The sequence below is a fragment of the Seriola lalandi genome, unplaced genomic scaffold, assembly GCF_002814215.2.
Source record: "Seriola lalandi dorsalis isolate HSWRI2012SDOR001 ecotype SW California unplaced genomic scaffold, Sedor1 jcf7180002054565, whole genome shotgun sequence".
Classification (NCBI taxonomy): domain Eukaryota; kingdom Metazoa; phylum Chordata; class Actinopteri; order Carangiformes; family Carangidae; genus Seriola; species Seriola lalandi.
The window spans coordinates 1570850-1597150 of record NW_019525118.1 but is presented as its reverse complement, the minus strand read 5'-3'; the positions used below and the strand labels follow the sequence as shown (position 1 = coordinate 1597150).

Sequence of the window (26301 nt, the reverse complement as noted above, 5' to 3'; positions counted from 1 at the left end):
TGCTTTTGTGTGAAACAGTAAGTATGAGCAGCCACAGAACCATAACAAGCTTTTTAAAAGCTTAAGAGCACGATAAAAATGATTTGGAGACACATAGAACAGAGTTGGAGGCAGATTTCCACTTTCAGGAGTTTTGGAAACTGTCTCTGCTGCTTTAGTATGTTATTGTGGATTTCTCTGGTCACTGGGAGAACATGCAGATTCAAAAATCATAAACTCATACACATGAAACAACCTTTTAAACCTGCACAAACACACGATACATCGTCCCCTGGGGTCGGTTGAAAGGCAGTGAGGAAAAGTAAAGCACAAAGTGAAGTAGATGAAGCAGACGGAGGGAGAGTGGGTGCATCTAATTATTGGATATCATGTCACATATTTCCTGGGGGTCTTTTTGTTTTACTGCCAATTTGTAGCTTTATAACTTTCTCCAGTGGTTAATGTTTACAATCAGAAATAAGATGAAATAAGCTTTTTGTTTTTTGTTTAAATTTTAATGAGCATTCAAGACGTCTAAAATTTGGCAGACGGAAAAGCCACAAATTAAAAATCAAGATTTAATTAAAAAATGTATCTACTGAGGTTCAGATCGCTGAGTCAAAGCGTCGGCCCGGTGCCGGTACCGCGGAGGCTGAGCCGGTCCCCCCGCTCCGTCCCGTCTCTGTGAGGCTGAGCGCTCCTGACAGACAAACTGACCAGCGGCCTGCAGAGGCGCTTCTGAACTCATGCTTCACAGAACAATGTTCAGAGAAGAAGAGGAAGAAGACAGTGGAGGACTGCAGCAGTCAGTCAGTCAGTCAGTCAGTCAGTCAGTCAGTCAGTCAGTCAGTCAGTCCTTCTGCTCTGACCATTATTATTCATCTTATATTCCAATAAGTGTTTATACTGTATATTCAGCCAAACACAGTTTCTGCTGCAACCTCGTCTCCTCGAAAACAAAGTTTTTCTGTATCAAACGACTTAATTAACTACATTTCCTCGTTACACCAATAACAAAAATCTTTACCTGGCTGCAATTATGTTTCCTTCTCAACGTATTTGCTGCATGAACGTCTCATTCGTAGGAGACAGTGTTGTCAGGTCACCTGATCGTCACTGTCGTCTCCAGGTGAACTGGTGCCACAACCTGATGTCAGTGGCTTGTGCAATAACATTAACATGGACGGCTCTGCTAAATTATCCACAACTTCCTCTCCTCCTCCTCTCTCATTTCCTCCTCTCCTCTCTCTCCTCACCTCACCTCTCTTATTTCATTATTTCATTTCCACTCGTCTCCTCTCCTCTCTAGTTTCCTCCTCTCCTCCTTCTTCTTCTTTGCCTGACACGGTGCAGCAGTCCTCTGTGACATGTGAAAAGAGCTGTGTGTTTAGGTGTGTGTGTCTTCTATCAATCACACACACACACACACACACACACTCTCAGATGTGTGTGTGTGTGTGTGTGTGTGTGTGTGTGTGTGTGTGTGTGTGTGAGCAGTATGCCTACCTAAGCTCAGCTGTGCTGTGTGATCATTATTGTGACAGCTGAACTGCAGAGGAATCACGGTTCACTTGTTCAATTTTTAGAGCGCATGAAGCACCTAATGTCAACAAACAGAGAGTGTGTGTGTATGTGTGTGTGTGTGTGTGTGCGTGTGTGTGTGTGTGTGTGTGTGTCTGTGTGAGTGTGTGTGAGTGTGTGTGTTGGGGATTACAGCTTCCCTGGACATAATTATACAATCCTACTGGCTCACGCAAACACAGAGCATTTTTCCCCCTTTAATCTGAAAATCCGTCTCAGGAAAAAGATTTCTGTTGTTTTTTAAGTTTTTTTTTTCATCATTGTCTTGAACGTCTCTCCTCCCCTCCATCGTTCTCTCCCTCCCTCCCTCCCTCTGTCTCCCCCCTCTCCATCCACTCAAACATAAATATGTCAATGAAAGGACATCTTTAATTTCTCCCTCATGTCTTTGTTTGTGTCTTTTTTCTCTCCTCAGCCGCCGACGCTGAAAGGTGCGTTTGATTTGTCCTCACCTTGGGCAGGGAGGCTCTGGAACCGGAGCTCTGCGTGGTCATGGTCAGCACGGTGGTGATGCCCAGACCCACCCGGGCGGGCGCGGCGTCCATGTTGATCCAGAAGGAAACCCAGGACAGGATGACGATGAGCAGCGAGGGGATGTACATCTGGATCAGGTAGTAACCCATCTGACGCTCCAGGTGGAAACGAGCCTCGATACAGGTGAATTTACCTGGAGGAGGAGGGAAACAAGGAAGAAAGGAGGGAATAGAGAAGATTTAATTTTTTTTATTACCAATGAGGGAGAGATTTTTAGAAGAAGAGAAGTAGCAAGAAACATTTGATGGATGATTTGGAGGAAACCGGGTGTTGAGGGGAATGAAAGGAAAAGCCAGATTAAAGAAAGAAAATTTAACTGATTATTATTCTGATGACATTCTGGCAATCTGACCTCTGGTGAACACACTGTCGCTGGAAACCATTACACTCACACTTATCTGTAGTTGGAAATGAACCTGCTGAACAAAAGAACAAGACTCAGAGATCCTCAGGAAACGAGAGCGTCAGAGAGAGTTTTTGTCTTTCTAGAAAAAAGCTGAAACTTATTAGATAAATTTCTGTCCATATTCTAAAATAGATGAATATCTGCTACTATACTGAACATATAGACACCTGCTTATTGTTTTAATGTGTTTTTGCTTCTATATTAATACTGTGAAAGTATCAAAGCCTCAGTCCACAGAGAAATGCACACAGCCTGTATTCAGAAACTGAGCCTTAAAACCAGCCGTCAGGACTTCTGGAACTTTGTGATGTCACAACGAAGCAGTCACCAAGCCCCGCCCACCTGCACCCACCATCCAAACCTTTACAGGATCTGGTTTCTCTGAGTGTTTAAACCTGAAATCTGCTATATTTTTATTGGATCACTCAGAAAACAGTCAGCCAATCAGAAGAGAGGCTCAGAGCATCCTCTCTTCTGATTGGCTCACCGACCTGTTGTTACTAGAAAATAGAAAAATTGTTTCTGTTCTGCAAAGAGTTTTTAGTATCAGTTGGTTTCAATATGTTTTCCTGTATTTTAACTACAAAACAATAGACTTTTAACCAGCAGCAGCGTTGGCCAACTGTGACTAGTCTTTATTTTTAGTTTTTCAGTCGCTGTTTGTTTGTACTATTAAAACATATTGGTAAAAGACATAAACTGTATATAGACGATAAATAAATAATGACTTTTTACTATGCAGTACAGCAGAAGAGTCTTTTGTCTTTACGTATGGACAAAAAACTCAAGGATCAGGAAAATACATGAAAAGAAGTGTGAGTTAGTGAAACATGAACACTTGAGCAAACAAAAAATCATCTTCAAACATATCTACACGTGCTTCATGAGCTTAGTCAGTCAATTATACAGAGATGACTGAGGTAAAGTAGAAGCTGACAGAGAAGGTGCCGTTGTTTCAACATTAAAGTTTGAGCTCTAAAGATTTATGTCTGTGAAAATTAAAAGCAGCATCATGATTTATAAAAAGGTACAAAACCATTTAGTTTAAATCTATTCTGGGGTTCAGCGTTGTAATAGGAACGGAGATGGTTGCACCTTCCAAAAAGGTTATTATTTTGTAATGAGGTGGCTTCAAAGATATTCACACCTCAGTTTCATATTCATGGAGACAGTCGTTTTCGTCTCAGCGGGTGTCCTGTTTTTCAACGTGGACGTCTCGTTTGGAAATGAGACATCAAGAACACGAGGTTGTTTGCAGGAGATAGAGAGAGAGAAATAATAACGCTGGTCGATGTTTAAACTCTACGTAAAAAGCACAAAATGTTCTTTCAACAGTTTCCCTGAGGCGGTGCGGCTCCATTAGCAGTGAAGTGTGTTTCTGAATTCCCTGACATCTCCATCTGAAAGGGCACATTATCTAAACACTGACACAGACCTGTCCCCTGGAAAAGCAGGTGGAAATGATGAGGGAGGGAGCGAGAGAAGGGGGAGAGGAGGAGGAGGAGGAGTTGTTGGAGTGACAGTGAAAAGGAAGGATGAGCCAGAGCGGGAAAAAGAAAAGGAAGACGTTGACAACTCTGAGACAAAATGTCATCTTCCTCCAGCACGCACACTAAGCCAAGTGTAAATCACAGGCGGGAAACCGGAGAGACACACAAATACCCAGAACCCCCCCCCCCCCCCCCCGGAAATCAAATGAAACCAAACATGTTGAATATTTGAAAAACAAACACGGGATGCCAGGTTCTGGATTTACGGCGCCACTCGCTCGTTGCTATAGTGATGTGAAAGGCGGTTCGCAGCTCGTCGCCACGTGGGAGGAGTGATGACATCACAGCAAACGAACTTCCTGCCTCTTCGCTCCCTCGTAAGACTTTCACCTTTCACCAACACACCTTACTGTTTTTTTAATTCACCGCACCCCCCCCAGCAACCACCTGCCACAGGTTTCTATAGGTGTAGGTCTTTTCATGACGCCTATCACTGCTCATAGCAACAAATACTCTATTTCATCGAACGGGCTACACATGGTTCTGGATAAAAATGAAAATATAGATGTGCTACTGAAAATACTGCACACATGCTTTGGTATGTGAAACACAGAAAGTGAAATTTTCTTTATAAAAACAAGAAAATCTGCAACAGATAATTAAATTAACACACTCTGCAGTGGGCTTATTTACATTGCAGTATAGTAGCAAGAGCAAAAAAAAAGAAAAAATCCCTCTTTCTCCGTAATGTAATAAGTGCCCCGAGCCTCATAATAAACCACAAGAGAGCCAGAGAGCAAGATGGCCGACGATCCATTTAATCAAACAAGATCAATGGAAGGCAGTCTCATCAATTAGAGTTAACCCTAAAAGACTGAAGAGGGAGAGGGAGAGGAGGAGAAGATCGGGAAAGCAGAGAAAAGGCAGCAGAGAGTGGAGGAAATGTGACGTTAGAGCGAGAGGAGAGAGGGATGAGGAGGAGAGGAAGATATGAGAGGACAGGGGGAAAGAGGGAAGGAGAAAATGACAGCAGAAGGAGGAGGAAGAGAGGAGGAGGAGGAGGAGGAGGAGGAGGAGGAGGAGGAGGAGGAGGAGAGTCGATGAGGATGGACTTGATTTATAGCTGTGATACACTTCAGAGCTTTTAAGTGCTGTCCATATTTTCCATCTGATAAGAAGATTGAAATTATTCAGCCGGGCCCCTATCTCACTGTGGGGGCTGAGTGTGTGTGTGTGTGTGTGTGTGTGTGTGTGTGTCCATGTTTCTGGACACACACACACACACACACACACACACACACACACACACACACACACACACACGTATTGATTCCAGTCATTGTGTGTGTTCTTATGTGTATATCACTTTAAAATCCATTCCTTCACTGACCCTCTGTGTGCGTGTGCGTGTGTGTGTGTGTGTGTGTGTGTGAGGGTTGATTTGTGTTGAGGTCCATAGTGGGACCCCTGCAGCATGATGCACACTCTCTCTCCTCTTGTTTCCTGCCTGTTTCTAAACGACCATCCATCCAGTAAAGGTGAAAAACTTTGAGAATATCATCTGAGACAGAGGACGCTGTTGGCAAGTGAGGACATTAACTGAGGACAGATTTACAAAGTGAAAACATCTGAAACCAGCCCTGTGTTAAATGGTTTCATCAGTGATGGTCTTCAGGGCAGATTGGAGGATACAGAAAGTGATGGGATGCGCTGGAGCTAGCTGGTTAGCATGCTAACATCAGTAGGAGAAAAAACGTGATAGAGACAAGAGTCAACACTGGTGTTTCTTTCCACAGCTGGACACAGCTGTCGGTGAGTAAAGGAATAAAGCTCGATGATGAACTCGCAACTGGTAATTAAACAGCTGTGGATGCTAACGTTAGCTTTGTAGCAGTGACAAAACTTACATATAGCTACTTTAAAAGGGGGCGTATCTGTGGCTGAATTCGCAGGAAACGTGACAGACAACAATATGAAGGGGAAGCTCAATTTTTCTTTTTCGTTTCACAGAGGGGATTTTTTGCATTTTTTGCGAATGATTTGTCGGCTCAATTGCAATACCTTCACGGCCCACACAGCACACAGGTTGGGAACCACTGCTCTGAGACGACCCTGGAGGATCATCACGGCCACATAATGTTATTTTTTCATCGAGACAAATGAGAGATAAACAGTAGAAACTGGCTGCTGAGCCGAAGTCGTCTCTGGTTTCAGGACGAGATTCAGATCCAGGTTTAACGTTGTGGTAGAGGATGGGATCAAACATGTTAGATGTCGATTAAGGTTTGTGCGAATGCATCATGTTGTGTGTCTGTGTGTGTGTTTGGGTGTAAACACCTCTCGTACCGAAACACACCACAAACATATCAGCAGCCCTGAAAACAAAGGTGCCCTGCAATGCAGCAGAAACCGTAATTAGTATTTCAAACAGGGCTTTTTCTGTGTGTGTGGGTGTGTGTGTGTGTGTGTGTGTAGGTGTGTGTGTGTGTATTGGGAGGATGGGGGGATGGAAAGAAATAAGAAAAAGACAAGAGTCAGTGAGAGTGGAGGAAAGAAAGAGAGAAAGAGAGAGAGAGAGAGTCACAATAGACTGCAGCTAATAAATCTGAGGAAAAACGACACCTTAATTCCCTCTTAGAGCTTGATTGGGAAGCAGTGAGGCGTGTGCACGCTCAACCGGGCACGCTAACACACACACACACACACACACACACACTTGTGCACAAATGCGCACAAATGTACGTGGACACGGTCACAGAGGAGCAGCAGCATGGCTGGTGAGTAATGGGCCGGAGATGAGATGAGAAAGGGGCAGAAACAGGAATACAAGAAAAGGAAAGGGAGAAAGCGAAGGGAGTAAATTGTCCTTGAAGAATTCATGAAGAAAAAGAAACGAGGTTTAAACTGGTTGTAGTCAGATCTGACAGGAGTCGCCTTGAATCTCTGCAGAGCCTTTCAGCCTCTTCTAGCTCCTAGTTTTGGTTTTAAGGGACATTTATTATTTGCTTCAATAAAACATCTCCAAATTAATCGACTAAAATTCACGATCAAGAGAAATTATTGTTCCGTTTTAGTTTCCAATTAAAACCCATTCATGAAAAGTTGACCTACTGGAGATACATGGTTTTCACAGGACAGCGATGATATGCTGCCAGTCCTGGATTAGACAGTTAAGGGACCGTGAGGCAACATCCCGTCTCACACCCTGTGTATGTGTGGCCTTCAAATCCCCTTCAGGTCCACAGTAAACCGCAGCTGCTCCTGCGCCGGAGTCATCTGTGTTTGTTAGTGACAAGTCGATTCAATCCAACTTTATTAGGAATATGTTTCATCTGAACACAAACTGAAATAATGACGCTCTTAAAACAAGGAAGAGCCTCAAACTCATAATAATAATTTATCTAATTTTCCTTCATGTTTTATTTGGATGGAGGATATTTTCTGTATTTCTACATTATTTCTTAAATTTATCTTTTAAATGCTTCTTCTTAGGCTCATAAAAATAATGCGATATATGAGTAAAATAGAAGATAAATCTATAATAAATGCCTAAACTGACATTTTGTAATATCACTGAGTCAGAGTGTTGTCTGTCACTCTACTTTAACCAGATTTTCGAGGCCTGTTTCGAGGCCTTCTGGCTCCGGATGTGAGACACGTACGATCTCACAAGAATACAGACGGGAAAGAGGAGAGTCGACAGATTCAAACAACATTTAAATCATATTTCTACGTTGTATTATCGCAGAGATATTAACAGAAACATCTGTCGACCTCACAGGTTTAAGTGTGTTTATGCTTATTACACTATTGTCAGGTTTTTATGACGATGGTACTTGTTTTTAATATGGAAAATTTGTCATAATCGAACACAAACTGAACAAAACTTGCTGATAATAAAGTAGATATTTCTACTTTATTGGCGTCCGATCAAATGGATTGACAAGTTATTTCACCTATTCATTTCTATGGGGACAATTTTAATTTCGAAACAGGAAATACCATAAAAGGAATCACACACGGGGCGAGACTGACTTACATGTATTTATATAACAAACTGTGGATTATCTATTCATTGTGCGTGCATATATGAGGATATGGATTTAAGTGTTTGTGTGTGTGTGTGTGTGTGTGTGTCGGTGCTGAGCCGTGTCAAGGCTCCTCGTCTGGAGGTGGATCATTCATCTCCTCAGCGGCGACAGCAGACGTCAACCTTTGTGTGAGTGATGGCTCTGAATCTGAACTAATCAGCCAGCTGCACACAAACACACACACACACACACACACACACACACACACACACACACACACACACACACACACACTGACCAGTGGCTTGATGTTTTGGAGATGGATTTTAATGCGACCTGTCATTTTTTTGTATCTTTGCAGAGGAAAGTTTCCTTGAGAAGTTTGTTTCGCTTCACTTCTGTTTTTATTGATCAGAAAACAAAATGGAGGGCGGCGTCACAGAAACACGTCACGATGCTTTCATGTGAATAAAGTCTAGCTGTGAGAACACTGTTCTTCTATGTTCCTGTGGTTCCTGCAAATGGATGTTTTGGACCTAATTTAAGGAGGAACCAAACAAGAGGAAATAGACGTGAGATTTTCAGAATTAAGTTGAAATATCTTATAATAATTTCAAAATAAAAGCATAATAATGCAATGATAAAATGTAATATATATATATTAAAACTGTGCAGCCTCTGTAAAGCTGTGATGCTAATAGAACTTTGATATGAGAATAAAACAACAGCAGTATGTTAATTATTTTAATCAAATTAAATGATTAAAATACTTTGAAGGATGTTGGGTAGAGGTGTTGACTTGCATGTCTGCCGTGCACGTGACGTTGAAGGTTAATTTCCTGAACGTTTCAACAGAACCGGCTCTGCTCCAGTTCGTATCTTCTCTGTCCGGTTCAACCAGATACTCTTTATATTTATAGATGGTGTGTTTTCTCTGGAGTGTAAGAATTGTGGACTGGCGAGGTGGACCGGACAGATGGTTTTCAGCCACACTTGGAGGACCTGGAGGGAGAAACAGAGCGTGGCGGACGCCCCCGTCTCCCCCTCCTCCTCCTCCCGTCCTCGGCTAGATTCTCCTCGCTCGTGTTTTTCTTTTCTGATTTCTGCTGCTCTTCAGTTTCCTTTTCACATGACATGATACAGTCCTTTCTCTCCGTCCTTCCTTCCAGTACCTTCTATTCTTCTCTTAATCCTCCGCATCTTTTCTTCTATTCTCTCCTCTTTGTTATTCTTTTCTGCAGATTTCTCTTTGTCCTCTTCTGTTGTCTTCTAATCTCTAATCCTATTTATCTTTGACCATTCTCTGTTTCCCCTTTCCTCAATTTTACACTGAATCCTTCATTTTTTTTTGTATTTTCACATTTTTTTTATGATTATTTGCCCAGAAAACAAATAAAAAAAGAAAAGAAAAGTGAATAAATCAGCAGTTATTTCTGAGTCTGTGGCTGAAACAAACTTTGGAGGCACACTGAAAGTTTCATGACACTGGGAGGAAATAAAAACATTTGGGGAATACGCATTTCCATTTCAGTTATTTCCACATTTCACACTTTCCAATAAGAATGAAATTCTGTGTCTGACTCACACAGGATTTCAGCCCTGTCTCCAGGAAAACATTTCTAACATCTCCCTCTCTTTATTTCACAGAATATGTGATTTTCCACGTCTGAATTTCAATAATATTCTCCCTTTATTAAACGGAGAGACATCCCTCGTTCTATTCCCTCTTTTTCTTTTACAAAGCCTGGAGAGAAACAGACAGAAAATGAAAATAAAAACGAGTACGAAAGAAGACAGAGTGAGGTGAGGACTAGGACGAGAGAGAGAGAAGGAGGAACATGTTTTTATAACCTGAGAAACACACAACAGTGTTTTTCCAACAACGTGTAACAGTTGTCTGCCATCCTCCTCTCACTGCAACATATATCAAACGCACCCTTTTGATTATGGCAGTGTCGGTGAAGCAGCGTTTGAAAAGCTCCACCTGTGGGCTCGGATCGGATCTCAACTGTGTTCACACCTGGACTTCTTCTGTCTACCTGTGATCAGATCGGCTGAGACTGAGGTTAATACCACCACTGCAGCTTTTTCCATTTGTTTTCGAAAAGATAAAAACTTTGAGGATGAAGATGAAGATTTCAGCAGCGTTGACAACAACAGGTGGAAAATGAAGAGAGAGAGAGAGAGAGAGAGGGCGGACCATCTCGGCCCAACTCACCTGTGTTGTAGTGCTTGGTGCAGTAGCGCAGGTCCTTCTCCTCTTTGAGTATGAACTGAGGTAGCGTCAGGCCGTCAGCCACCTGCACGGCTCCCTTCTCGTCCCACTCGAATATGAGGTCGTTCATGGTGTAGCCGACTGGAGGAGGCAGCAGGGAACAGGAGGTTAGACTGTTTTAATTGGTGTGTGGATCGTTTATTTTGTTCTTTCTGTGGTCGGGGTGCAGGGTCGTCCGGTGAGAGGTTCGACACCTGCAGGCAACAGGAGGAAACTTCCACCTGCACTGTTCCTTTAAGACCTTCTCACACGAGGTAAACTCACAGCTGATCAGTGCGGATATTAATTCACAGCTTAAAACACGTGTCCCCGCTGTCAGACAGTGACTTTATCAAGCTTCTCAGTATCTGTCGCTTCCTTTTGAAGCTTTAGAATCAGCCCTGACATCGAGTATCAGTGAGCGAGGTGTTGTTCTTCCTGTGTTGTGATCACTGACCTGCTCTGCGGAAGTACAGAGCTCTTTGATATTCAGCTGCTGCCGCTCTGATTCCTCTCACGTCTCCTCAAAGAATGAAAAGGCCACAAGAAATCTATATCATATCTCTCGCCCTGCCAGCTGCTCAGTGACTGATCGACTGATGCTCTCCACGTACCCCTCACTGTGTGTGTGTGTGTGTGTGTGTGTGTGTGTTTGTTATTACTCACAGCTCTCCAGCTGCATGATGCAGGTCTGCACGTCCATAGGGAAGTTCTTCAGATCCATGGGACAGGCCAAGACCAGTGTTATTCTGCAAACACACACACACACACACACACACACACACACACACACACACACACACACACACACACACACACACACGCAGCATCACTTAGACTAAGAGGATTATCCAGAGCTTTATCAGCGTTACTCAACCAGCCAGTGCCAGGCTGCCGTGCCCAACACTGACGGACCAGGATGTTTTAAATGGATAAAAATGAACATGTTTCTCAGTTTTTTGGGCATTAAAAATACCACTGTTGTGTCACCACTGTTATCCACACTGACTAATGAAGAATACAAAGTAAACAATGGCTTAATTCATTACTGTCGTATTATCTGACTAATGTCCCAGATTTGAATGAAAACTAATTAAATGATAAGAACAGATTTGATGAAAATAGAAGCAACTTGAGTTGTTTTGATGAAGACATAAAACGTTCGATAAAAACAGATTTGATTGGATTAGTAGCCACTGAAACAATTAGTCAATTAATCAGTGATCTAAAATCAATGTGGTGGAATCATTTTAAAGTCATTCATCAGATTTCAAGCTTCTCCAATGTGGCGACTCGCTGTCTCTCTCTGTGGGATCACCTGTGTAAATGTAATATTGATCGAATGAACTGAATCAATATTGAATTTAACTGAACTGAGTATCTTTGGGTTGAAGACTGTCTGAAGAAGTCGCTCTGGGCTCTTCTTGTGGGTACTACTTCTTAAAAATTAAAGGTCAATATAATAAAAAGGTCTGTGTCCATGTGTAGTGTGATTATAGATCAGGTCTAACTTCTATATTAATACTGTGAAAGTATCAAAGCCTCAGTCCACAGAGAAATGCACACAGCCTGTATTCAGAAACTGAGCCTTAAAACCAGCCGTCAGGACTTCTGGAACTTTGTGATGTCACAACAAAGCAGTCACCAAGCCCCGCCCACCTGGACCCACCATCCAAACCTTGCAGGATTTGGTTTCTCTGAGTGTTTATTTACCTGAAATCTGCTATATTTTTATTGGGTCACTCAGAAAACAGTCAGCCAATCAGAAGAGAGGCTCAGAGCCTCCTCTCCCATCGAGCTTTAAAAAATAGTGAGTCTGGTGATATGAGTATTCATCCGCCACTGAATATAGTCCCCAGCAAATGCATTATTTCCTCCTGTTAGAGTAACATTTACTAAAAACTACTCGACATCCTTTAACTCACTCAAACAGACTGAATGAATTATCTCATCATTTATATCAATAATTCACTCATTACCTTTTCTCACTCACTTCCCCAACATGATAATCAGTGTTGGGGAAGGCAACAGAAAACCCTCCGCCTCAGAGAAACGTGACGTTAGAGGTCACAGTCTCCCTGCAAACCTCAGCTCTTCTTCTTCTTCTCTGCTGGAGGACTAACAGGATGAAAACCTGTGGCTGAGCAGGCGTGCAGCAACATGGGAATGAATCTTGTTTCATGCAAGGCTGATCCGTGAGACCCTGAAAATTAAAATGTTCAGGGAAGCCGGTCCCGCGTCGTCGTGGTGACACATTAGATTTCTGAGTCTCAGGCAGCAAAATTAATTACTGCTGTCACATGGAGGGAATGTATCAACGCTAAATTAAACTTTTTTTCCCCCCTTAGAAATTAATGGAAAATGCATTTTTATTACTGATATGATGCATTACTGAAATTAAAGACTTTCATTTCAAAATGAGATATCCACCACCGGAAAAATAAAATATGTTTCCAGACTATTACTGCTCCATGCCCGTTAGACCGCCACATTTCCTGTTGTAAAACTAGCTGCCGGTTTATGTGAGATTATGGACACCGCAGAATCATCTCTGTTTAAAAAAAAAACTAAACCATTTAGAAATAAAATCACTATCGATTTATTATTGTTGTTAAAAATGTATTTAATTGTTGCTTATTTGTGTTTTTTTAATGATGGCAGATTTCCTACTTTATAATTGTTCAATAATAAATCGATTTAGCAATTTGGCATCAATACCCACACAAAGCCTCACAGCAACGCAAGACTGTGTGTATCAAAATAAAGACAACCCCCCCCCAGATTTGAGAGAACAAGGTCCATTTAGTAGCTGTTCCGGAGCTTTCGATCGAATCCCATGATCTTGAATTTACCCAGTTGTCACAGAATGAACTCTGAACCTCTCTGAAGCCTTTAAAGTGCTAGAACAAAACGGGAAATTCAAACATCTTTCAACTCCATCTGCTGATGAAGACCTTGTTATACAATTGAAAGCTGCAGCTACTAAATGGACCTCGAAGCGAGATTGTTTTTCTGCTGCCAGTAATGAAACTTTGAGCCTTAATATAGCAAGATATTGTTTACTGTCCATCTTAAATACATTATTTAACATTGCTGTCATTTCCCACAATGCACTGCAACTGCTAGGCTTCACTTTGTTGCTGTTTGCTCAGTGATACATTGTGGCAGTCAGGGAGCTTGTTACCTGTCGTATGACTTTACAGGTAATGCTCAAATAGTACATCACCACAACTGGACTTGGTCTCTGAATCAAAAACTGTTTTTAAAAAAAACCGGATCGAGTCCAGCTCCGGTTTTATCTCTGCGGAGTCTGAGCTGTCAGCAGGTTGTCGCGACGTGCACGAGGTGATTTCGCTGCACACGCTCAGCCCTTCTGTTCTGCTCTAACAGGAAGACCCGCTGTTACAACACACACGTCCAGTCGGCCTGATGTACCGAATAAAGTTTGCGGCGTTTGCACATTGTTACACGTCCCTGACAGAATGCTGAATATGTATTACACACATAACGTAGTCTCCACAGATGTCCCACTTTTTCTCCCAGAGAGAGAGAGAGAGAGAGAGAGAGAGAGAGCGACTCAGCGCTGTGGTTTCTGTCTGCTGCTGCATCGTGACACCTCGATGCCAAATGCTGACAAAGTTAGTGCCTTGCTTTGTGCTGCCGCTGCTTCAGAGGGAGTTGAACCTCAAACCCTGCAGCTGCTTTTGTGCTAGTACATTACTATTGCAGGATAGAGGCACAGCTCAACAGTGGGGGCCACAAGTCTGAGACCACTTGAACAGGAGAGTGGTGACATTAAAGACTACAGGATTTATTTTATTCTTATTTTTATTTTATTATTAAAATTCTGAGCTCAAAATAAACTATAATGTTTTAACTTGGGCTCTATATTTTTATCCTATGTTTGTTCTGTCACTTTAAGTATTCCAAATGAGCTATTAGCAGTTTGTGTTCGCACAGAGAAGTATCACTGGATCATTTTAAAACTGACTGAAGAAAACTTAAAAATGTGAAGATTCTCAGGGGAGTTCTGGAGTTATAATGAGTCTTTTTTCTACGATTTTTAAGGGAATTTATGGATATTTATTCATGGTGGACATTGGAGAAGATGATCTCCTCGGAAAGTTAAATTTAGACTGAATATAAAAATATGAATATCATGTCTGTGTGTTCATATTAGATTGAGTTACGCCTCAGTTCAATTTTTGATGCAAATTCAGTAGTCAAGGCTCGGGGCGTTATAAGTGCCTTAACTGCCTCCATGAGCCGCGTCACACACTCTGCTTCAGCTCCAGCTGCTGAACGTGTTGGTGAGCAGCCGAGTCAGAGGAATAAACTACAATAACTAATGTCTCTTTATTTTTAGAAACCCAGCATGCACCTCTGCTTCTCCCTTCAACTCTCGACCCTCACAGTTTGAAAATCTCTCCTTTAAATCAAACAGTCTGATATTAAATATAAATATTATATTAAGTAATAATAATATGTGGGTTCTTCTTTTTACTCAGAAAAAATATACGTATATTAAATGATTCTCTTGTTTCTTATCCTATCAATTAATCAATTAAAAACAGTTTTATCTAATTTTTACTGAAGCTCATTATTATACTTTTCTCTTACATCTCCTCCCCAGTGTTGTAAAACCTTTAAACTATATTTAATCTTTTTGTTTGTTTATTTTTAACTCGTCTTGTAAAGCACTTTGTAACTGTGTTTTCAAAGGTGCTATATAAATAAATCTTATTATCATTGTACATTATTCTGTATTTAATGTAATTTAATGTAGGTGTTAACGTTCTTTTTATTTCTATGTTTCCTGCATTTTATTATGATTTGTGTATTTTATGTTTCGGTCTGTGAGTATTACTGTGTGTCATCTGTCTTGCAGGACAAATAAAAAAATCCAAAGAAGAAGTTGAAAGTCTAAACTACGAGATAAAATGTGCCACTTGTCCTTGTTCCACAGTGACACTGACACACGAGCGTCTCTATAACGCGACTGATGTCACTTGTAAAAGTGTAAAAACAGCTAATGCATAAATGATGTGATGCTGTGAAAGGTCGTCCTTGTGTTTGAGGCTCGGTTAAAGGTTCAGGTGCGAGTGCGTCAAAAAATAAACCACTGGTGTCAAAGTCTCGGGTTTCCTCCATGTTTGGTGGAACTTTGACAGGAGAGTCGTTCATCACATGACCACTTACGGTCTTTATGAGATGAATGTAAACGTGTTTAAGCTTTTGAACAAAAGTCAAAGCCAGAAAAAAATATGAAAAATTTAATAATAAATTCTCACATTTAATCTTCCCTATATATCTTCTTCATTTTAGAGAAAACACTGAATGACAACACGATTAAATGAATTCATCGTAGCTTTCTCCACGTGCATCACGTGGGTCAGCGCATCAGTTCAGAGGAAGCCCTGCGTGTCTGTTTGAAGCGCCGCAGGAGATTGGACTAAACACGTGAATCTGGCTGTCCAATCTCAAAAAGTTCACTTTCATCTTGGAGGAGACGCGGCCATCGGTCACGACTCCCCCCCCCCCCGTTGAGCGATAAACATCAAAAAAAGAGAGTAAACAACATTTACAAGGCACCACTTTCCTGCCCCCCCCCCCTTCCCTCTGGACGGTTTAATACCCCGAGCCGCCTCGTCGCCTCCGAGATCAGGCTGATCAACGGAGGGTTCATTCTGATGTTGTCAAGTTAAAAAATGAACGCAGCGGAGGAAGAGTGCGGGGTTCATCCCTTTCCTGACGATATTTATAAAGGACCAATCTCGCTCCCTCCTCCTGCTGGACATGAAGGTGAAAACTGAGGTTGATAACAGATCGGGCTCGCCGCTGGAATACTAACAGGCTGAGTAGATTACCGCGGCCTCTGCAACGCTTTCTCATTCGCCCCTGAGCAGAGGCAATAAAAGCGAGGAGGAGAAGGAGGCACCAGCAGGCTGAAAGGTTTTGTCGGCTGAGGGCGGCTATAACTCTGAGAGCCTTGAAAGGGACGAGGTGGAGATGCAAAGAAAAAAAAAGAAAAGAAGGGAGGAATCAAGAGCCAAGGAGGAAATAAAAACCTCCAGCTCTGACGCAATAAGAGCCACTCTGAAGCGGCGGATGAAGGCCTCTTGAGCCGGAGAGTCGCTCTCCATCGTCCATCACAGCTTTAAAACTTGTTCCAATAAAACCTCAAAACTTCCTTTATCTTTAAAACTTTTTCTCTTCCTCTCGCGCCTTTTTAAAATTATCTTTCTACAAATATGTTCAAGGTGCGGCGGTTTCTAATTCTGCTGGTCATGTCTGAACAAGACGCAGAAATACAGAAGCTAATTGGGAAGAAATTAAGGATTAAGGATAATGATGACGTGTGACAGCATAATTCTGTTTATCTGAAATGAGTTTCATTTAAAAATAAATTGGGGTGCTTAATAAAACGCACATGCAAAACCACATCTTATTAAATGTGCAAGTATTTCCTATTAAAAGTTGTGGCCATTTGCACAATAATTAGAAAAAGGCACAAACATAAGATCATGGTTCAGTTTCTCTGAGTTCATTAAAATTAACTCATTAACTCAACAGTGCGTTCATAGATGGACGCACGCCGACTTTCTCTCACACTTCCTCCACTCACCGTATGCTGTAGAGCACGTTGCCGTTTTTAGAGATGCGCAGCAGCTTGTTGTCGGTGGTGACCTCGTGGAAGTTGGCGCCCTTCTCGTTGGCAAAGAACAAGTCGGGTTTCCAGATGGAGTCCAACATGGAGGGGTCGAGGTCCAGCGAGTCGTCGGGGTACTCGCTGTAGGCCAGCCGGGGGTCGTTCCACTGCTGTCTCAGGAAGATGTTCACCCTGTAGTCCTGGGAAAAGACGGAGAGTTTATTTTATTTACTGCAGATGAACGGCGGAGTAAGGATGATCACATATTTACTGACAAACATTACTCACAACGAAGCTACTTTAAGAGCATCCAATGATTTTAAAATGATGGGATGTCTATTTGCTTCCAACAGAGAGAGACTGCAGGAGGTCAGAGGTCGAGCAGCGGTCGGGTGTTTGAAGGCCACTGTGGTCGTTTCTCAGAGGAGAGAGGTTCTTTTCCAAAATGATCAAACTGACGACTGACAGATACAATTTGTGGTGGAAGCAAGCGACGTGTACGGTGGCCCTGAGAGCTCAACACACTTCAACTGAAGAAACCCGCTGCAAAAACCCGCAACACAACGGAAGTGAGGTGTGAGGTATTGATATATCCGTATCAGAAATTAGTCAGATCAATGGTCGTTCTACAACGCTCTCAAACTGGTGTCGGAGAAAAGAGGACAACAAGATGAGGAAAAATCTTATCAGTGATGGAACGACTTATTCTGTGGGTTTTGAAGCCTGACACCAAAACACTGCCGTTCAAACATCAACAATTCGATGTCAGATTTGAATCAAGAGAGCAAGAGCTCCTTATACTTCCTTCAAACATTCAGCAATTACGCAAAAGGAAATTTATCAGCAGAGAAGAAACAATGGGAGAATAATGTCCACACCCACAGGAGCAGAACGCAATGCATCAACCACACATCCACCTCTCATCTTTTAGCTCACATTATCCCATCACTAGCACCGGCGCTCTCTCCGCCCACGACTGCGTCCGCCAGGCAGACGAGACGGGTTGGAGGGGAAATTGATTCGGCTCAGAAATTGATTTACAACGAAACAGCACAAGTTAGAAAGCATAACTCCATGAAACACATTGAGCAGGAGGAGGTAAGAAGTCTCCGCGGGGGAGATGCTCCCTTAAAAAAAAGGAAAAAGAAAAAGGAAAGATGATGAAAAAGGGAGGGAAAAAAAAAGGCTCGTCAAGGGTCATTGCACTGCTGAGTCAAGATGCTGTAACTCCACACGGAGGAAAAGGGTCGACAGATACCGGCAGACAAAGAGACGGAGTGATGGACAGGATTTCGCGGTTCGATGAGCAGGTGGTTACGGCTCTTCATCCATATGTCATTTTCTGCTTTATGTGAATGTAAGAGATTGTTGTGGCTTCAAGCTTTATCCGAGATCTTCCCCCTCATCCGTGTGTTTGCTGCCTCAGAGTCCACAACAATCCACTCTTTTAAAAAACCCTACATTCATATTGTTCTTTTTTTTTAGTCTTGGAGGCTTTTGTTTCCTGTTGTTTTATTGATAAAAGTTTGTTGAAAGATTTGTTTCTGAAGCGCTTAAACTACGGTTGCTGTTACAAAACAAACAAAAAAAATGTGTGGAAGGAAGCTGAAGGTCACTGAGCTGCTGCTGCCTCTTCAGTCTTGCACAGGGAGATGGAGTGATACAGCAGACGGACAGAGGGATGGATGAACAGAGGATAAATCGCTCCGTACAGCATGTTTCTAAGACGAGGCCTCTGGGCCGGATGTACCGTATTTCAATCTCACAGATCCTACAGAGAAGAGATGTTGAGGAATACGTCCGTTGGGTTTATGAAGGATTTATTTTAGGTAAAAAACGAAGCAGCAGCGGCATAAATAACTGCAGTTGTTTCTGATGCTCGGGTGCAAACACTGTCCGCAAGATAGGATTTACCCGAAGATCGAGGCGCACAGCTCTGTTTTGCATTGAAAAACTACAAAAGCAAAACTTTATTACTGTCGCAACAGGATGAGGCCAACCAATGTTGTCATCGTGTAGCAAATCACAGGCTTTTTAACTTGTGGTAGAGAGTGGCGATCTGTCCAGGGTGTATAGCTGATTTAATGAATTGGTGTCTTAACTCTGGGAGGGGATCAATTCCTTTCTTTGTTTGCAATATTTGACCGTGGTTAGTTGCTGTTAAGCACTTTCCTTGTCCTTCCAAAATATCAAAACGTCTCATCCATGAATCTTCTCTTTATTTTAAAATATAATAATAAAAAAAGAAACAGCTCATTCTGTGTGTGTGCATGAAAACCAGTGGATAATTTAGGAGTAGTAGTAGTAGTAGTATGGATGAACACAGTGGATACAGGGATTGCGGGGACGGTGATACTCCAGTATTGAAGCCTGGTATCAATACTACTTCAAAGCTACTTTAATACTGCAGGCTTCATACTCTGGCCCCTAATACCCACAAATATTTTCTAAAGAAATTTTCGAAACATTCATGAATCCCACAAAACTTCTTAAAATCATGTCAAATGGAGGCAGGAGAGAAATCTTGAGCCAAAGATTTAGTTTAGCTTAAATATTCCAAAGTCCAAGTCCCGTCTGTGACGTTAAACCCTCGTGTGATGCACGGTACGTCCTGTACAAATAAGTGTGTGGTCAGATGTTTGACTTTTGACCCTGAAAGCTGCTGATCTTTGCTTTCCTGATATGGATCGGTGAAGATTCGGATAGAAGGGTTTTAATCCAGCTGGAGTCGGAGCTGATGGAGGTTAAATCCGAACCGCAATGTGTGGAATCGAAACCTCCACCAGGCGATTTTAAGACCTTCAGCCTCCAATGTTTAACTGAAAGAGGAAGATCAATACATCTCCTACAGGTCTGACTGCATGTGTGTGTGCACAGGTGTGTGGACTCCTTCTCTTCCATCGTTGTGAGGACCAATCTGAGTTTTAGAAAGTGAGAACGTGTTACGGGAAATATTAAGTCGAGCTTCGAGCGTCGTTGTCGTCTAAACAAAACGAGGAGGCGAGGAAGATGCGTCTTCTGATCCGTCTCTAGGATGACGCCATCTTGTCTTGTGCTTTCCAAAACCTTTAGAAGTGAAAGCTGAGAAAAATAAATCTGCTGTATGATGCGACAACGCTCTGGTTAAGGTTTGCTTAGGTTTTAAAATAAGAACTTGATTAAGGTGAGAGGACCACTGTTACCATGGCAACAATAACAACTGCTTGGTTACGGTTCGGGAACGATCGAGGTTCAGAGAAACAACAGCAATCTGATGTTTTGTTGACCCAACCGTCCGCCTCCCTCTCCCTCTGCAGACTCTGTCGTAGGCGGATGGTCGTCTTTTTTTGTCGCTTTCTGCGATTGTGTAAGTTGAGCACAATCCGTCTCCGTAGCGACAAGAAAACACAACGTTGTTTGGGGTAGGGGAGACGTTTCGTCCAATCCTGCCTCACCTCTTCGAAGGGCAGTTCTGACGGTCGGGATTAGCATGAGGTAAAGGTTGAGACTGGTCGCCGTCGGCAGCCAGGAGATGCATTACACCAACTACAGTCCACACAGACATCACATGAACATGTGCGTGTGGAGAACGGAGCATTTCATCATCTCCTTGTTGCTCTCCGTCTCATGCAGCTCTGTACATGCTCTGTATGTGCAGCACAATCAATCCAGGTGGAAGATATTAACTGCTGTTCCCTCAGAGCTTTATTGTATAACCCCTCCACCACTCCATTCGCCGTTTCACAATCAGAGACGCAGAATCTTTATTCAGCATGGGGTGGCATTTAGCTCGGCCCTCCATCCCCCTAATTGTCAATTATTCTCAGAATATGGAGCCGGGCCACTTCGTCCGGGCTGGAGCCGTCATTAAGCCGCACGGCGTAGCAGAAACGCATCGCCGGGACGAGGCGCGGCCATGCCAGCAGCCTCGGCGGGTGGCATTTAAGGGAGCAATCAGCCACGGTGCTGCATGTGTGCGAGTGTGTGTGAAATAACGCCACATGGCAATCAGCCTCGGCGAGACCCCTTTGCCGTTTATCACTGTTTATTAGACTGAATATCTCACATGAAACAAATGAGCTTGACCTTTCATGAATGAGTCGCCTTTTCTTCTGCTCGAGAACATGATAAACAACCTGAAATGGCGCAGGGATGTGTTGATGGGAGAGAGGGCGAACGAGGGGAATACAGAGGAGAGGAGTGAAAGCCAACGCCAGGATCATCAGTCAGTGACCCGCCTGCAGTTTGGCAGCAGCTCGGAAAGAGCAAAAGTCGAGCAGAAATTGAGTCGCTAAGAGAATTATGTATTCAGCTATCACAGCTATTTTTCTTACAAGGGGAATAAACTAGTCAAAGTCTAGAAATCACAAAGCCAACCTTTACAAATCTGATCATCTACCAGCTCACTCCCACCCTGCGCTTTCTGTGGCCTTTATAACCTCATCGTCTAACGCCAGCAGTGAAGCCACAGCTCTCCTCCACAGCTTCTTCTGCTCATGCGTCTGAAGCTCTGGTTTAAATCCATCTGATTCTGTGCCTTTATGTGCTGGAAGGAGATTCCTTCTGCCAAATCCAACTGTAGAATTATTTGCGACGACAAACAAAATATTATTTTAGGTTTAATTCTGTTGTTTCTAATTTAGCTAGCCAGGTTAGCCGTTTCTTTTCACGTCCAATGTAAAGACACTTAGGTAAATACTGTCTGAATTTTCAAAGTTAATTTACATAAATTAAAAGTTAACCATTATTAATTATGGGCTTAATAATTTTTTTATTAATTCCTTTAGAATTTTAATTCCTTTGACTTCCTTCAAACTATGTATTTATTTTCCCATTGAAGCAAAGAGTTCAATAACATCTGATCACAAATCAAAAGATAGATTTTATTGACATCGTTTACAGATGATACTGTTGTAACCAAAGCTTCTATAAGACTATAAAATATTAGTTGTAGTCTAATATATTGTATTAAACTACATTTAGATGATTGTAGGAATGATAACAGCCGATCTGCGGTTTACATTTTGGTCGTTTACAGTTTCTCTGTTTAAACAGTTTAATCCAAATAAAAACTGTGTGATTGGCGTCTGATTCAGCTCTGATCCTTTCACGTCTTCACTCTGAGCTGGAGATACTCGCAGTTTTGGCTTTTTTGACGTCCTTTGAAAGCATTTAATGGTTTGAGCTTTTAATTGTTTCAGTGGACAGTGGATGCCATTTGGTCCATAAAACCTCGGCTGGACGGACATTGAGTGCATTAACCAGAGGAAGAAATGGACCACGCTGCATTCTAGGACTCAAATGAGCGAAAAGTAATTTGAGGGAGAAAATGAATGATTTCTGGGAATAACTAATTCAATCATTTAAAAAAAAGTCGTTGCCACTGAGGCAGCTTTATCCCGAACGCGTCCTCCTCCTGAAAATGGAGAAGTGCCGCAGGACGTCGGCATATGTGCGGTGACGTCTGTAGGTTCGTACTCGTGGTTTAATCTCCTAACATAAGGCCGCTGGACTGTTAAGTGCTACCCTGAAATCACCATCCACTGCTGCCACGCCGCCATGAAACCATCAGCAGAGGAAATGCTGTACTTACACAATACCACACTCATTTCAGCATGTATTAAACTCAGGCAGTAAACCACGCATGAAAGACTGCAATCTTCCTCCTCCTCTTATTCTTCTTCATCTTCTTCCTTCCTCCAACAACAACAACAACAACAACAACTGCAATAACTGCAGAAAGAGCTGCAGACATATTCTAACTCCACGCCTGTCAGGACATCCTGCTGGCTCCCTGGATGCCGCTCAGGTAGGAAGAGCAGGTAGGAGGTTACGGAGGCTCCAGCACTATGGCAGCACATCTGCTGCGCTCAGACAAACGCTGCACTGAGAGAGAGGGAGACGCTGTTTTCACCGTGTGGCCTCAAAATAAACATCATCACTAGCAGCAGCAGCAGCAGCAGCAGCAGCAGCAGCAGCAGCAGCGACACCGTGGGACGTCGGTTCAATTTAAAACAGGAAACATCTCTCTGGATCTTGAGGTGATTTTAATAAATGAAAGGTTTGACCGTTCTAGAAGTGCTGATGCATCAGAGCGCGCAGGTGATGCAGTAACACATAAAAAGGCGGGAAACTTAGAGGACGAAAACAACAAACACCTCATGTGGAGCTGTGACACCTCAGGTTTAACCTGTGCGACCTGGTGTCATGTGGCTACAGAAAGTGCAGAATAAAAACTGGAAAATGTTCATTCTATAAATGTTCTATAAAAGAAAAATCTAACTAACAGACAATTTTGAAATATACAAATGTAATTTCTAGAGGACAGTTTTGCACGTGGCATAAATATTGTTTACTTTTTCTTTTCTTTTTTTAATTCTCTGAGATTTCCAAGTAATTTAACTGATCATTAAAGCTCCCATATATTATAAAGGTCTGTGTCCATGTGTAGCGTGATTACAGATCAGATCAGGTTCTGTATTAATACTGTGAAAGTATCAAAGCCTCAGTCCACAGAGAAATGCACACAGCTTGTATTCAGAAACTGAGCCTTAAAACCAGCCGTCAGGACTTCTGGAACTTTGTGATGTCACAACTAAGTAGTTACCGCCCCCTCCAGCCACGCCCCGCCCACCTGGGCTTTAAAATTCCTTTAAGAGAGAAGACGTTTACATTAAGACGTCCTCTGGCGACTCGATTATCCAGTGATATTGACGACAAACACGACTGTTTACAACAGGGGGAGGAGAGAGGGATGTAATACTTCACACTGTGTAAAGAAAGCCTGTTCATATGTGTGTGTGTGTGTGTGTGTGTGTGTAGGAGAGAGAGAGAGAGAGAGAGAGAGAGAGAGAGAGAGAGAGAGAGAGAGAGAGAGAGAGATTGAGGTGAACGAAGAGACGGAGAGCTGAGAGCACAAGACTTCATATATAGTCATGTATAATATATAATAAATATTTATTATAGGCCTCATATCTGACCTGGACATCTATAGAAATGTGATACACAATAGAAAATATCTAATATTAGAAGTTAAGAAAAAAGCCAAGAAAATATGGATAAGAAAATATATTGTCAATATATATATTATTATTGTCAATATATAAATTTTAAAAGTGAATTTTATAGTTTTCTAAATTACTTCCTTTTATTATTGAATTTAGAAATTGTGCTTTCAGCTTATTATAATAAGAAATATGCATGTTACATGAATCTGGATCAAGAATTATTTAAAGAGATTTAAGTAGGACACTTTTAATTTGACTTTTTAAATGATTTTGTTTAATCAGTACTTTTATAAACGTCTAGAGTTTCTGTTTTTCTTGGTCCTGTCAGCCTTAATTCGTATGTAAAAAGGGTGTGTGTGTGTGTGTGTGTGTGTGTGTGTGTGTGTTGTACAGAGAGAGTCAGAGGGAGATATAAAGTGAGCGAGGTTGGTTTGAGTACGTGTGTTTTTTTAAGAAAGAAGAAGGACAGGAAGTGGGGGAAGGAGAAAACGAATGACAGGGCGAGAGACAGAAGGGGTTGCATGTGTGTGTGTGTGTGTGTGAGAGTGAGTGAGAGAGAGAGAGAGAGAGAGAGAGAGAGAGAGAGAGAGAGAGAGAGAGAGCAAGTGAGCGCTGAAACAGGAATAAAGCCATGTACCGCCGGGACTTGAACAAGCACTGCGCCATTCTACCATCTCCATCTATCACCAGGCTCCAGCCCCAGCAGCAGTATCTGTGTAAGAGTGTGTGTTAGTGTGTGTGTTTGCGTGTGTGTGTGTGTGTGTTGAGGATGGAGGGATACTGTAGTCCTTAAAGTGAGAGCTACACACTGCGATGAACACGGTGACTGTGTCCTCAGCTTCCCGCTCTCTCTGTGTTTCAATCTCTAAAATAGATTTTCTGCTTCGATAAAACCCGATGAATCCGACGATCTCAGTCGTTTGTTTTTGTTTTTCCAGAAATAATTCAGCACCGACCGTGTGTCGTTAGTCTGTTAGCCTGTTGCACAAAACACCGTGAGGTTTCTAAGTATGTGACTTAAGGTTTAATTACTCCTTAGCTGAGGCAGTTACTTCAGGGTGTCGCACAGATTCTCTCAGTCACAAAGTTAAGGCATTTACATCAGTGAAAGAGATTTTACAGACATGAAACACCTTTCTTTACTTTGGTCGCTAAGGTCTTTTGTGTAATTTAGTTAAATGGTTTAAGTGATTCTTTAAATATAAGGCTAAGATAAGGAAGAAAGCTTAATTGCCAGTGAACATTTTCAGGAAGCCTTAAGGAGAAGACTCCAGGTCCCTCCCTCTGCCTTGTCTTCTTCTTCTTCTTCTTCTTCATCTTTAAAAATATCTTTACTTTTTCCTCGTAAAATATTTGCACATTCATTCCCTCAGTCGTCCCCCATCTCCCTCCTTCCCCCCATCTCCCCCTCCCTCCTCAGTTGTGACAAGGATCGATTCGGCCTCTGCAGGAGGGAAAATCTGGAATTTGTTCTGCATGACGAGGATCTGCAGCGGCCAGCAGTTTCCGTACAGCGATTTCTGTGTGTGTGTGTGTGTGTGTGTGAGATTGAGTGTGTGTTAGTGTGTGTTAGTGTTTACTGGGGAGGCTCACATCGGGATACCCTCCCCTCCTCCTTTGTTCGGTCCCATCGGTTCCCCCATTTTAACCTCCCTGCACTTCCTTTTTCCTCCTTCCTTTCTTCTTCTCTGCTTTATTTGTTGTATTTTCAACCTGCTAAGCAAGGGACTTTAAATATTACATATTTTGTGTCCATTAAGTGTGAAACCAGCAACATGTTTCAGCTATCACCGCCCCATCCTTTAACTGTAACCTTTAAGGCCCAGAAAAACTATTCTTTAAAATCAGCTTCTACATAAACACACTAATATTTTCTATGTTTAAGGACATTTCATTTTATATATTTGTTTTTTGTTTCTTGTTTTTTTTTTGGTTGATATATTTCTATATGCTTTATACAAGTCTGGAGAAACAATAAAACCTATTATATTTATTCTGAAAATACTGAGTCTGAAAAACCAACTGTATGTAATTGTTGTGTATTTCAGTGTGAACTCGTCCTGACGTTAAAAACTGCGACGACCATCGATGACGTCGCCTCGGTGTCAGAGGCTCCTGAGGCCTGCAGAAGGTTTCCAGCACTAATGAACTCAGTGCATCGGAGTCATGTATTGTATATCATGTGAGCGTGCTCTGTTTTTAACAACGCTCATGGTTGTCGTCGGTGCTGCTCACGCACATGCACACACACACACACACACACACACACACACACGCACTGCGGTTAAGTGTTGCTGCATCTGCTCTGGGCCTTGTTGCTCTGTGAAGGTTGATAGTTGAGTTATATTAGCACTAATGGATTTCCTGTGTAATGAATGAGAGAAACCCCCC

The 26301-nt window shown here is 42.3% G+C and overlaps 1 protein-coding gene across 2 annotated transcripts in view; it reads right to left on the bottom strand.

Moving 5' to 3' along the window:
• Positions 1-26301, bottom strand: part of glra1 (glycine receptor, alpha 1) — a 105877-nt gene that overhangs the window by 23754 nt on the left and 55822 nt on the right. For both annotated transcript variants that reach the window (XM_087176688.1, XM_087176687.1), the window contains 4 exons: positions 16901-17124; positions 10942-11024; positions 10240-10377; positions 2013-2227 (listed from right to left, as the gene is read on the bottom strand). In XM_087176688.1, the coding sequence (XP_087032814.1) occupies positions 2013-2227; positions 10240-10377; positions 10942-11024; positions 16901-17124 (660 nt within the window). The remainder of the gene's footprint in view (positions 1-2012; positions 2228-10239; positions 10378-10941; positions 11025-16900; positions 17125-26301) is intronic.